Genomic DNA, 12,315 nt, shown 5'->3' on the forward strand with positions numbered 1-12,315 from the left:
AGGGGAAATAAAGCTGGATTTAGAACTAACCCTTGAGGCTCACAGTGGATCCTCAGGGCCACCTTGGAGGTGAGCAGGGCAGAGCTGCAGCAGAGGGAAGTGACTTGTCCAGAATCACCGGATAGAAAGGGACCCAGGCCTGGGGTGCAGTGGCTGCTCCCTGCTGGCTGGGAGTCATCTGGAGGCCCAGCCTCTCCATCTCTTGGACAGGTGCACAGGTGGGTTCTGGGAAAGCCCAGTGAGTGGCAGGAGGGACCTGGGTCTCCAACAGGTGGATCTGGCTCCAGGAAATTGATGTTTCCGGAGCAGCTACTCTGTAAGGGACCTGACCTAGGTTGGTTCACTTCACCCTCCTGACAGCCCTGGGGAGTGGGAGGCGGTCTCATTTTACAGCTGAGGAAACCTCAGCCCTGGGGGTGTGGGGAGGCAGACCCCAAGTATCACGCCGGGGCTCAGAGAAACTAAAGGGGCACAGCCAGGATTCAAACCCAGGTCTGAGGCCATTGCCCACTGCGTCTCCCATCAATGTCGCCTCCCCAGCTCATCTCCCCAGTGAGCAGAGTAAGCCTGCTGCTGAGTCTCTTTATTTTCACCTGGTCTCCAATGCAAGCCCACCTCCAGGGCTCCAGGCCCCAAGCTTGGCAGCAGACAGTTTATAAATAAATAAGTTACAAAAGCACATGGGGGAGCAGCATAGACCGCCCTCCCAGAGCTGGGTGCTGGGTGCTCAGTGCTCCGTGAGCGAGAGTTGCAGGATCCTCTGTAAGTCTTCCTCCTCCTGCTGCCCCCGTCGTTCCTGCTCCTCCTGCTCCCTCGAAGACAACTCCAGGGCCAGGCGAAGCTGTTCCTCAAAGCTTGGGGGGGCCCGGGCCAGGGGTGTCCTGTGAGGGGATTCTGGGCCATTGGGCTCTGTGGACATCTGCAGGCTTTCTTGGAGGGCCCTTTCAGACAAGGTGTGACAGGGAGGACAGACCAGTGAGTGCTGAGACTGGGGAAGAAGGCTAAGGGCTGGGACATGGCTGTGGAGGACATGGACAAGGAGAGAGTGGCTGGGAACCCAGGAGAACCAGAGAGAAGAGGCAAGGCAGGGGGCCCCATTCCCCCCATTCTCATGCTGCCTCTGGTATAGGCAGCGCTGCTGATGAGGATGGCCTTGGAGAGGGCCTGGGATCCTGGGACCAGCACCTCCCCACTACCCACCACCAGCAGCCAAGGACCCCCTGGCTGGGAGGGTCCTTGGGGCAGGACAGGCTGAGACATTGTCCTAGTAGGTTCTAGAGGGTCTCACCGCTCCAGCTGAAGCTGCTCCTCGTAAGCGGTGGCTTGGGGAGGAGGGTGGGCACCAGGCCGGGTGTTGGTCAGGGCTTCCCAGACAGTTACCTGTGGCAGATGAAGCCCCGAGCTGTCACGTCTGCCACCCCTGCCAGCACGCAGGGGCCGGGCCTGCCTGTGTCCCACCTGCTCAGCCTCTGCGCCTGCCTCCAGCAGGCTCTGGCGGATGGCAAACTGTAGCAGGTCATCATCTTCATCACGAAGGGGCTCGCTGCGCTCCGTGCCCAGCACACTGTACCCCTCGGGCACCTCAAACACGGCGGGGTCCACCTCACATGGGAAAGGGCTCCCTACGCAGGAAAAGAGCTGCACTCAGCCCCAGGGCCTAGGGCTGGGGAGCAGCACGGGCCCCCTCTGTCCTGTGGAGTACCTGATGTGGTGCCACCAGAGCCTGAGCTGGAGGTTGGCACCCACACCGAGTTCAGGGGCTCATCACAGCCACACAGGTTGCTGAAGGTGATGCGGGCATTGAGCACGTGGAAAAGGGGAATCTCTGTGGGGAAACAGTGAGGCTGAGCCACCCAGGGCCAGAGGCCAGCCCCCACCCTATCCCACCTCCCTGGTACCCCCTACCACCCCTCACCAATCTTGACTGGGAAGCCAGGGGGAAGGCGCAGGGTGATGAAGTCGCGCAGCTTGGCAAAGTGAGCGTTGCTGATAGCCATCAGGTCAATGATAGGTGTCACCTGGTCACCCAGGGAGAGCGGGTGCTCCTCACTCAGCCACAGTGTTGCCTTGAACCTACAGGGTATGTGAGTCAGGGAAGCTCTGGTGGCCCCCTGCTAAGACCCACCCACCGTGGACACCTGCCTCTGCTCCTGCCCTCTGCCAGGCCTGAACTGCCCTCTTCTCTGCTCAGCTGCCCTCACCTGCCCTCACCTGCCTCCCCCAGGAGCTTATGTCTTTTGGCTCTGGAGGGGCCCAGGCTGGGGCCTATGGTAACCTGTGCCAGCTCAACTCATCTGGATGCGGAGGGCGGGCTGGGCTGCTGGCTTCAATCAGGATCTCATCCATGGCTCCATCCTCCTCCATACCCCATACCTGCCAGTGCCTCTCACTTTGCCATATCTTGGGGTCCAACAAAGCCCAGAGGTCAGGACTACTGGGGTCCGAATCCCTGCTCCACCGCTCCGTGCTGAGTCTACCTGCAGTCCCTGGGACAGTGCTGGGCCCATCGTGAGCTCATCAGAGCCTCCTAGCATCCTTGTGAGCAGGTGGCTGAGTGTGACTGTTATTTAACTGATGAGAATAGACTCTCAGAGGGGAAAACATTTCCTTGGACCACAAAGTCAGATGATTGAGCTGTGAGCCCTCCTCTGCCACAAGCTGGCCTCTAGTAGGTGCTCGCTCATTCAATGGAATAGAAAACCATAAATGGGCGGTGGTGCTCATCACTCATTCATTCATCAAAGAAGAATAACCAGTCTTCTGGGCCAAGCCCTGAGCTGGGTGCCAACAACCACAGATAAGACGGACCTGGCTCCTGACCCCAAGGACAAGAGTCTAGCAGGAAGCCAGCTGGCTGAGTGGGTCCCCCACCCTGAGAGGGGTCCCCCACCCTGAGGGAATTCCCCAAACCAGCTCCAAGACCTCACCTCTGCACTTTGCTGGACATCTCAATGGGGCGGCCAATGTTCCTCGACTCCAAGCTGAAGTTGGGGTCGAAGTACTCACTGGGGGATATGGCTGTGGGGTTGGTGGGGCTGGCGGCCTGCTGCACAGGAGCCTGGGAGGACCCCAGGACCGCGCTGAGTGTTTAGGAAGGTGCCTGCCAGGCTCTGCCCGGCAGCCCCCTGCCCATGGCCCCCCACCCTGGGCGTGGCTCACCCCGCTGTGGGAGGAGTGCTGCTGGGCCATCCCGAGGAAGGACTGGAATGGAGTTTTCCCTCCTAAGAAGAAAAGGTGGGAGCTCATTAGGAGACTTTGGGCCACTGCTCCAAGACGGCCCCCACCACCATCCACCCTGGGAGTCTCTTATTGGGTGGGAGACAGAGCATGTGGGAATGGGGAAGGCTTCCCAGCTTAGCCCAGACCCCAGACCAGGGTGACCCCAGCAGATGGTGTGACTGGACAGCAGGCAGGCGCACCTGGGTTTACCTTTGCTCTTCGACTTGTCCTGATCAGAGAGGTGCTCCGTGCGAGTGCGTGTCACCAGCTCCACATTGGTGGCACTGTATACCTGGGGAGCAGGGAGACACAGGGGGAGCTGAGGGCTCAGAGCCTGTTGCCCACACTCAGCCTCACCAGTAAAGGACCAAAGTCCTCCTCTCTGTAGGGACAGATAGGATCTTGCCCCCCCCCCCCCCAAAGTGGAAGAGGTGGCAGGGTCTGAACCACAAGGGGTTCAGTAACGAGGGGAAAATGCTCCCCGTTTCATCTCGGTAACCTGGGTTGGGGCCCGTGCTGGGGTGATCCCTATGTGCTTGGCAGGGCCTGGGCACTAGGGCCCCACTGAGTTCCCATGGCCACAAAGGGCTTATGAGTCCACAGGCTATTCTGTCTCTCCTCCACATGAGTGGACGTGGAGAAGTGGTGGAGTTCCTGGGCCTTGTCTCCTACCCCAGCCCCCACCACTAGCCTCTCCTGCCTTGGCCTCGTAGCCGCTAACGGTTTCCATCTTCTCAGACCGCCAGCCCCAGATACCACATTTGTTCCTGAAACAGACCAAACAGGAGCTCATGAGGACCCGTACCCCTCAACTCTAGCCAGAACCTTCCCTTCCAGAGACCCCTTCCAATTAGCCTTCCCACTGTGAAACACACACGCAAGGGCCTTGAGAGGTTGCCTGGACAGCCAGGGACAATCCAACAAGGACTGGGGATACAACAGTACTAGGGAATCATCATTAATTTTGTTAGGTGTGACAACGGCGTTGGGGCTGGCTTTATAAACAGCCTCATCTGGCAGAGTCAGGGACAGAAGCATTTACTGTTAAAGCGATATGACATCTGGGATGTGCTTTAAAATAGTCCAGGGAAGGGGCACCCCTCATGGCTCAGTTGGTTAAGCATCTGACTTCAGCTCATGTCATGATGCCAGGGTCCTGGGATCGAGCCCCTTGTCAGGCTCCCTGCTCAGCAGAATTTGCTTCTCCCTCACCCTTTTCCCCTCCCCCTGCTTGTGCTTGTTCTCATTCTCTTTCTCAAATAAATAAAATCTTTTTTTTTAAGATTTTATTTGTTTATTCATAGAGACACAGGCAGAGGGAGAAGCAGGCCCCACACAGGGAGCCCGACATGGGACTCGATACAGGGTCTCCAGGATCCCACCTTGGGCTGCAGGCGGTGTTAAACCACTGTGCCACCAGGGCTGTCCCTCAAATAAATAAAATCTTAAAAAAAAAAAAAAAGTCCAGGGACAGGGTGCCTGGTGGGGCTCAGTGGGTTGAACATCTGATTCTTGATTTCTGCTCAGGTCATGATCTTGGGGTCATGAGATAGAGCCCCATGTTGGGCTCTGCAGTGGGCATGAAGCCTGCTTAAGATTCTCGCTCTCCGTCCCTCCCCCCCACCTCTCTCTCCCTCTGAAAAAATAAAATAGTCTGAGGAGGGACGCCTGGGTGGCTCAGGGGTTAAGTGTCTGCCTTTGGCTCAGGGCGTGATCCCAGAGTCCCACATCGGGCTCCCTGTATGGTGCCTCCTTCTCCCTCTGCCTGTGTCTCTGCCTCTCTCTCTGTGTCCCTCATGAATAAATAAATAAAATCTTAAAAAAAAATAGTCTGAGGAAAAAAGAAAAGAAGGAAGGATAGATTCAACAAAATTAACAGAATGTTGGTAAGTGTTGGGCACTGGGCGATGAGGACATTCTAACTATTCTCTCTTCTTTAGTACATGTTTAAAATTTTACGGACTAAAAAGTGAAAAATAAAAGTATGTCTGACTCAACAATAATAGTTTCATGACATCAATACCCCACTTTTGACAATGGATAGGACAAGGAGACAAAAGATCAACAAGGAAATGTAAGACTTGAACAACCCTATAAACCAGACTGAACAGACTTTCTTAGAACACTCCACCCAACAACAACAGAATACACATTCTTCTCAGGTGCACATGGAACATTTCTCAGAACGGAGCATATGCTAGGCCATAAAGGAAGATTCAATAAAACTGAAAGGAAAAAAGTGATACAAAGTATGTTCTCCAACCACAAGGAAATGAGAAAAGAAGTCGATAACAATATAAAGATTTGGGAAACTCACAAATGTGTGGAAAGTAAACACGCTCCTAAATGACAATATTAAGAAAAAATGAATAAATAAAAAAAATCTTAAAAAAAAAAATTAAAGGGGATCCCTGGGTGGCTCAGCGGTTTACCATCTGCCTTCCGCCCAGGGCGTGACCCTGGAGACCCGGGATCGAGTCCCGCATCGGGCTCCCTGCATGGAGCCTGCTTCTCCCTCTGCCTGTGTCTCTGCCTCTCTCTCTCTCTCTCTCTGTGTCTCTCATGAATAAATAAAATCTTTAAAAAAAAAAAAATTAAAGACCTAAGTAAGTGGGAACTGATCTTATGTTCATGGTAGAGGACACTGAACACTTATGATGACAGTATGCTCCAAGCTGAGGTCCAAATTCAATGCAAACCCTATCAGAATCCCACCTGATGACTTCTTTGTAGAAACTGACAAACTGAATCTGGCATCCTGTGAAATCTCAAAGGACCCAGAACACCCAAAATAATCCTGAGCAAGAAGAACAAAGTCAAAAGACTCACACTTTCCAATTTCAAAACTTACCACAAGGCAACACTTACTAAGATAGTGTGGTATTGGCACAAAGATCAACATATAGGTCAATGAAATAGAACTGAGAATCCAGAAAGAAACCCATGCATCTATAGTCAACTGATTTTCCACAAGTGTGCCAAGACCATTCCATGGGAAAAGAACAGTCTTTTCCAGAAATGGTGCTGGGACAAGTGGGTCACACATGTGAAACTAGTGAAGGTGGATCCTTTCCTCACACCATATACAAATATTAATTCAATGGATCAGAGACCTGAACGTAAGAGCTAAAACTATAAAACTTTCAGAAGTCAATACAGGGAAAAATCTTTGTGCCTTTGGATTTGACAAAATGTTGTTCGATATGACGCTAGAAGCACAGGTGACAAGAAAAAAAATACATAAATTGTGATTCATGAAAATTAAAAACATGTGCTTCAAAGGACACGGTTGAGAGAGTGAAGAGTCAAATATTCTCCACAAAACGGGAGAATATTTGCAAATCGTATACCCAAGAAGGGACTTCTATCTAGAATACATAAAGAACTGCAACTCAATAGTAAAAAGACAACCCAATTTTTTTTTTACAACCCAATTTTTTAAATGCACAAAGGATCTAAATAGACACTTTTCCAAAAAAGAGATACAAGTGGCCAATGAGCACAAGAAAAGGTGTTCCACGTCATCATTAAGGGAACGCAAATCACAACCACAACGAAATACTACTTTTCACACCCGCTAGGGTGATTATAATCCAAAAATAAATAAATGAACGTCAATGTTGGTGAGTACAGGAAGAAACTGGAGTCCTCATACACTGCTGGGGGGTGGGGGGGATGTAAAATGCCTCAGGCACCTTGGTAAATGGTCCGGTGGTTCAATCAAATGTCCGGTTACCATGTGACCTAGGAATCATACCCCCAGGTGTCCACCTTAGAGAAACGAAAACTTTAGTCCACACAAGACCTTGTACACTAACGTTTACAGAAACGTTATTCATAACAGGCAAAAGGTGAAAACAATCCTAACATCCGTCAGTAGGTGAGTGAAGAAACAAAATGTGAGCTGGTCATACAATGGAGCCACGACAGGAATGAAGCAGTTATATGTTACAACCTGGATAAAATTTGAAAACATTCTGCTCAGTGAAAGAAGTAACAAGAAAGCATGTACCATATGATCCCATGCACATAAGAGTCCAGAATGGGGAAATCTATAGAGAAAGTAAATGAGTGGTTGCCTAGGCTGGGGAAGGGGGTGAGGTCATGGGAGCTGATAGCTCCTGGATTTCTTTTTGGGGTGATGACAATGTTCGAAAGTTGACTGTGGTGATTGTCACATTTCTGTGAACAGACTAAAAACCACCAAACTGTACGCTTTAAGTGGGTGATCTGTAAGGTATACAAAATTATATTCCAATAAAGCTGTTTGTTTGTTTTTTCAAAAAGGTATCTCTGAAGTCTGTTCTGGGAACTGGGACATATGTTGTCAGAGAGAACAGCCTGGCCGGTAGGGTCAGATTCCTAGACTACCCACAAAGGGCTCTGGCCCAGAAACAGCCATACTACTGAGAAACCCACACTGGGCCAAAGAGCTGCCCCGAACACAGCCTAAATCCTTGTTAGGGGAAAACACATGAAAGCAGGAGTCAGGCCCCTGGGGCCCCTGACCTAGCTTCCTCCCCAGGGAGACAGCTGCCCAAGGACAGGCACGCAGGGGCCTGAAGGTTGCCATGGGACCTGCAAGCAGTCTGGGTGAGACACGGGGCCCGCAGGGACCCCTGCCCCCATCTGAGTGGCCTCTGTGGGTGGTTCACCCTCCCAGAGGCTTGGACCATGACCCACAGTGTGGCCAGGTCCCAACTGACCTCTCAAAGGCCACATTGCGAGTGTCCAGGTGGGTGGAGACGATAGGAGAGGTGAGGCGACTGGCCACGTGCTCTTCACTGGGCCGCATGGCGGCCAGCAGCGCTTCTGGCTCATGCAGGGCAAGCCCCAGTGTCTCGGTGTGCACCACCTGCCGGTCGTGGTCCACTTCCATCACCAAGGCGCCTGCCTCTGCCAGCCGGTATGGGTGTGTGAGGGGCACAAATCAGTGCTGGGCTCCAGCCGGTGGGGAAAAAGCCACCACGGTGCCCGCAGCCACCTGCTGCTAAGTGGGTGAGGCCCCAGCCCCTTGGTCCCCTCCACCCTCAACCTCAGTTTCCATATCTGGAAAGCAGAGAAAAAGAACTGCACTGTCCTCACAAGCCAGAGGAGGGTCTGGGAGGGTCCGGCCTGCTCATGCCCACAGGGAGTCCCCCCCAGCTCACCCTGGCCCTTGAAGATAAAGCTTCTCCTGCCACGCTGCCAGGTCATGTGCTCGAAGCCCAGAAGACTGGTGTCCACCCGCAGGCTCTCACCCCGCTTCCACACTCGGTACACGTCACTGGGGCACATCTTGGACACGAGGGGCACTGCAGGAGTGTGGAGGTCACCGTGGTTCTTTCCCAAGGATCCCACCCACACCCCTAGAAGCCAAGCGGTCCTCACTCACCCCAGCTGGTGAATTCCCACTTCATCTCCACGTAGAAATCGGGGGCCTGAGACAGACCAGAGCACCTGTCAAGGCCTGCCTGGTACCAAGGATCAGTGTGCCTAGGGGGCTCCTTGTCTGTAGCCCCGCTCTGGGAGTCCAACCCATCAGCAAGTCTTAAAGTGCTATATCCCAGGTATACCCCCACTACAACCAACCGCCCCCCAGAAAGGGTGAGCGAAGTGGGGTCCTGAAAAGGCCTTGGAATAATCAGATTACAAGTATCTGAAGCCTGGAGGTCAGTCTCTACCTGGCCACTAGCCTGCTGAGAGGCCCTGGGGGAACTCCTTGCTTCCCCAGAGTCCCAGAGTCCTCATCTGTAAAGAGGGTACAATGACCCCCTCTGGGCCTGGTGGGGGGAGGGGCACAGGGACAGACAGGTATTCCAGGGCACCAGGCCACACCCACTGAGTCAGGAAAAACTCTCCCCCTAGGAAATATGCATTTGCCAGGAGACCCACATCCAAAGCCCCGTTTAGATTTCTGTATGAGGGACCCCTGATGTGGGCAATGGCTTTTCTCCTAAAGGGCTCAGTTTCACCCACCTGGGTCTGGACTCCTCTCTTTCCTACATGACCCTGGGGTGGGGTCAAGAGAGAGGATGTTGTCGACAGTGTTGGGAGAGCATGCTGCACAGACTGAGTGGGTGGTGGGTGACCAGAGTGACCCCATGCGGCCTGTCAGGGCCACTTGACGTGGCTCTCCACCCCTCCTTACTGGCCATACCTCTGTACCCTGCTGTACCTGACGGAGTTTGTTGAGCAATTCTGGAATGCCAGCCAGCCTCTGTGTGGCCCTCTGGTAGTCCCGATACTGGAGCACCAGCTGTACCATCTCTGGGTCCCCAGTGCTGACTGCCTCCTGCAGGACTAGGGGCACCAGGCCGCTGAGGGGAGCTCTGTCAATGGCCCCTGGCCTGGCCTTTCATTGCCGCGCACCAACCCCACTGCCAGCCTCAGGGGAGCCCCTCTGCCCCCTGCAGTACCTGCCCAGCCCTGGCAGCTCTCTTTGCCCACATTGGCATTGTGTCGAAGGAGGACTCTCACGGACTCCAGGTTCCCCAGGGACACAGCCAGCTCCAGGGGAGTGCGCCCCCGGGGGTCCTCCTGTTCAATGTCGTGCTGGGGGAGATGGGACATTCAGCACAGGGCAAGTAAAGAGAAGCAAGAAGGCCACTAGGCTGAACGTGGTTGGGAGTCATTGCGGGGAATAAGGACAGCACACAGGCCATGGACATGGTTGAGGGTGGCCTGTGGGTCCTCGTGGGAGGGGGGAGGGAGCAGGTGGGAAGGGCCTTCTGCCAGGAATAGAACTGGGGGTCCCGCAGAGGGGCCTGGTCAGGCAGAGGTGCAGCTGCAGATGTCTAGAACTGGAGGGACCTGGGGACCAGAACCAGGTGGCTTGTCCTCAGCCTGGCTCAGGGGTGGGGTGGCGCGAATTCGGGGACTGGACGCAGCGTGAAGCGGGGACACTGGCTGGGCAAGGCCCAGCGCTGGAAGCCGCGGCCGGAGGCTCAAGCGAGAGGGGCGGGTGACCCGGGCTTCGCATCAGGCGGGGCACAGCCCACGGCTCTGGGTGGGCTGCGCGGAGGAGAGCCCGGTGCCCCGCGGTCTCACCTGGCGGCTGTGCAGCGCGGCCTCCAGTTCGCGGTGCCGATTCGCCCAGACGAGCCGGTGCAGCGGGAAGGTGGGGCCCGGGCCGGCCATGCTGGGCCTCAGCGCCGCATCCCCGTTGGGAGGGCGGGCTCGGCGGGGGCGGCCCGGCCTCGCCTCGGCTTCGGGTCTGGCGCGGCCGCCTCGCCTCCGGGCCGCGCCGTGCCGAGGTGCGCCCACCGCAGCCCCGAGCCCGGCGGCAGTGGCAGTGGCGGCGGCGGCGGCGGCGGCGGCGCAGGCGGCGTGGAGGGCGGGCCGGGCGGGCCGGGCGGGCGGGGCGTGCCCGGGCGGGGCGGGGCGTCGGGCCGCGCGCCCCCTTGCCTTCCGCAGCCATGGCAACCGTGGCCGGGCCCGCGCGTGCTGGGGGCCGGACGAGGGGGGCCGGGCGACGGGCGCCGCTTAGTCGCCTTGGGAACTACGCGCGCCGGGGAAGGAGCGGGGGACCGCGTCCCGGGGACCCCGGCTGCAGCCGCGCTTGGGTCGGCCGGGGGGCGGTCTGCTGGGCGGGTCCTGGCACCGGATCCTCTCGCAGCCTGCAGGGGGCGCCCCAGGCCCAGCGCATACCCCTGCTGGCGGGTCCGGAAAAGGAAGGAGGGAGTCCGGGGGCGGGGCGGGGTTCAGCCAGGGGCGGAGCCTGGGCCCCTGGGACGAGCGCGCGGGTGCGCGTGCGTGCTCCGAGGGCCACGGTCCGGCTTCCCTCGGGTTATCCGCGTTTCCCCCGCAGCCAGGCTCCTGTGCCCCGGACTTCCTGTCCCAGGCGTGCCCCAGGCCTCGCGGCTGCCGACCATCCTCTGAGAGCAGATGAGGCGGGACCCTGGCTCCCCTTCCCAGCACTTCTAAGACGTCCCTAAATGTTGGCCAAGCTTAGCATAAAGCACCTTCCCCAGCGACCTGGGCCGGTGTCTGGCGGTCGCCTCGGCACGAGCTGGGCCCAGCGCTGAGGAGACGGCTCTGCCCGGTCCCTGGAGTCGGATGGGAGCATTGGGGGCGGGGCCCCGCGCCCGGCTGGAGGCAGACGTCTCCCAGCGGACCTGCCGCCGGCAACGGCTGCCTGCACCCACCGCACAGATCCCTTTTGCAGAGGCCGCACTTTGCTGCCAGTGTCGGGAGAGGAAGGAGTTTCGAAATCCGGGCCAGCCCCTCCACCCACACCGGAACTAGGGTGCAGGCCTCAGGCGCCTGAGCTCTGTGGTCCTTGTTACTCTGGCCTCAGCCTGGGGTCTGGTGGTGCTGGGTGGTGAGGCAGCCGCGAGGCTGGGCCAAGGTTGGCCCTCTACCTGGGTCTCCCTATTTGTAGAATGACTAACTGTATTTTGATCTAGAAGTTTGAGCCGAATCTCTGGGCAAGCATTTTCACCCTGCCCTCTCACTGTGGCCAGGTGGGGTGTCTGGGGTTACTGTGCCACTTCTACCTGTGGTGTCCTCAGGTCACTGTGATGTCCTTGGCTCTATTGCAGCTCGAAGGCCTCCTAATGTCCAGAGCTGGACACCCGGCCACCCTAGCCCACTGCAGCCTTCGCAAGCCTCCACCTTCCTTGAAAAGGGCTCTCCCCTCCTCCAGCTCCTTCAACCCAAATCTAAGGACACTTTCTCAGGCCCCACCCCTCTTGACTTCTGCAGTCTTGAATACAACTCTCCACCAGGGTGAATCCTAATTCCCTTGTCTTCTCAACCCTCTTCCAGAACCCCATCTCCCTCTCCAGCCCCAAAGTAGGGCTCCCCGCACCCCCTGCCTAAAAGCCTGTTGTGCCACCCCCAGGACTGCATTTTAGCTGCCTCTGGGACATCTGTGTGCCTGGTATCCCATGCTATCCCATTAGCATTACCTACAATCAGATTTGGTCACATTCACCCTTTCCCCCAGGCTGCACTCCCTGGCTGTCCCGATTCTGAATGTGCTATAGAACTCGCTGTGCGCCCTCTTGGGACTCCTACCTCTTTCTTGTCTCCAGGTGTGGCCCATTCTTGGTGGACTGTGTTCTTCCCAGCTGGCCTCTCTTTGCATTTCTTCCCTGGACAGAAGCAGTGGCC

The 12,315-nt window shown here is 56.4% G+C and overlaps 1 protein-coding gene across 6 annotated transcripts; it reads right to left on the reverse strand.

The window, feature by feature from the left end:
- Positions 1 to 568: 568 nt before the first annotated feature.
- Positions 569 to 10,521, reverse strand: ANKRD13D (ankyrin repeat domain 13D). 6 transcript variants are annotated; one of them, XM_025445948.3, is made up of 15 exons: positions 10,249 to 10,521; positions 9,618 to 9,753; positions 9,359 to 9,501; positions 8,594 to 8,639; positions 8,370 to 8,513; positions 7,926 to 8,115; positions 3,920 to 3,986; positions 3,430 to 3,511; positions 3,160 to 3,221; positions 2,928 to 3,058; positions 1,916 to 2,073; positions 1,703 to 1,825; positions 1,459 to 1,622; positions 1,289 to 1,380; positions 569 to 941 (listed from the first exon to the last, which is right to left on the reverse strand). In XM_025445948.3, exons 1-15 carry the CDS (start codon positions 10,336 to 10,338, stop codon positions 728 to 730), a joined length of 1,842 nt encoding a protein of 613 aa, XP_025301733.1. In that variant the 5' UTR covers positions 10,339 to 10,521; the 3' UTR covers positions 569 to 727. The 6 variants fall into 6 exon arrangements, with proteins under 6 accessions (XP_025301733.1, XP_025301734.1, XP_048952798.1 ...); XM_025445949.3 differs by having other exon boundaries at positions 9,377 to 9,501; positions 10,249 to 10,518; XM_049096841.1 differs by lacking the exon at positions 9,618 to 9,753 and having other exon boundaries at positions 10,249 to 10,518.
- Positions 10,522 to 12,315: the final 1,794 nt, after the last annotated feature.

The sequence above is a fragment of the Canis lupus genome, chromosome 18, assembly GCF_003254725.2.
Source record: "Canis lupus dingo isolate Sandy chromosome 18, ASM325472v2, whole genome shotgun sequence".
Lineage (NCBI taxonomy): Eukaryota > Metazoa > Chordata > Mammalia > Carnivora > Canidae > Canis > Canis lupus.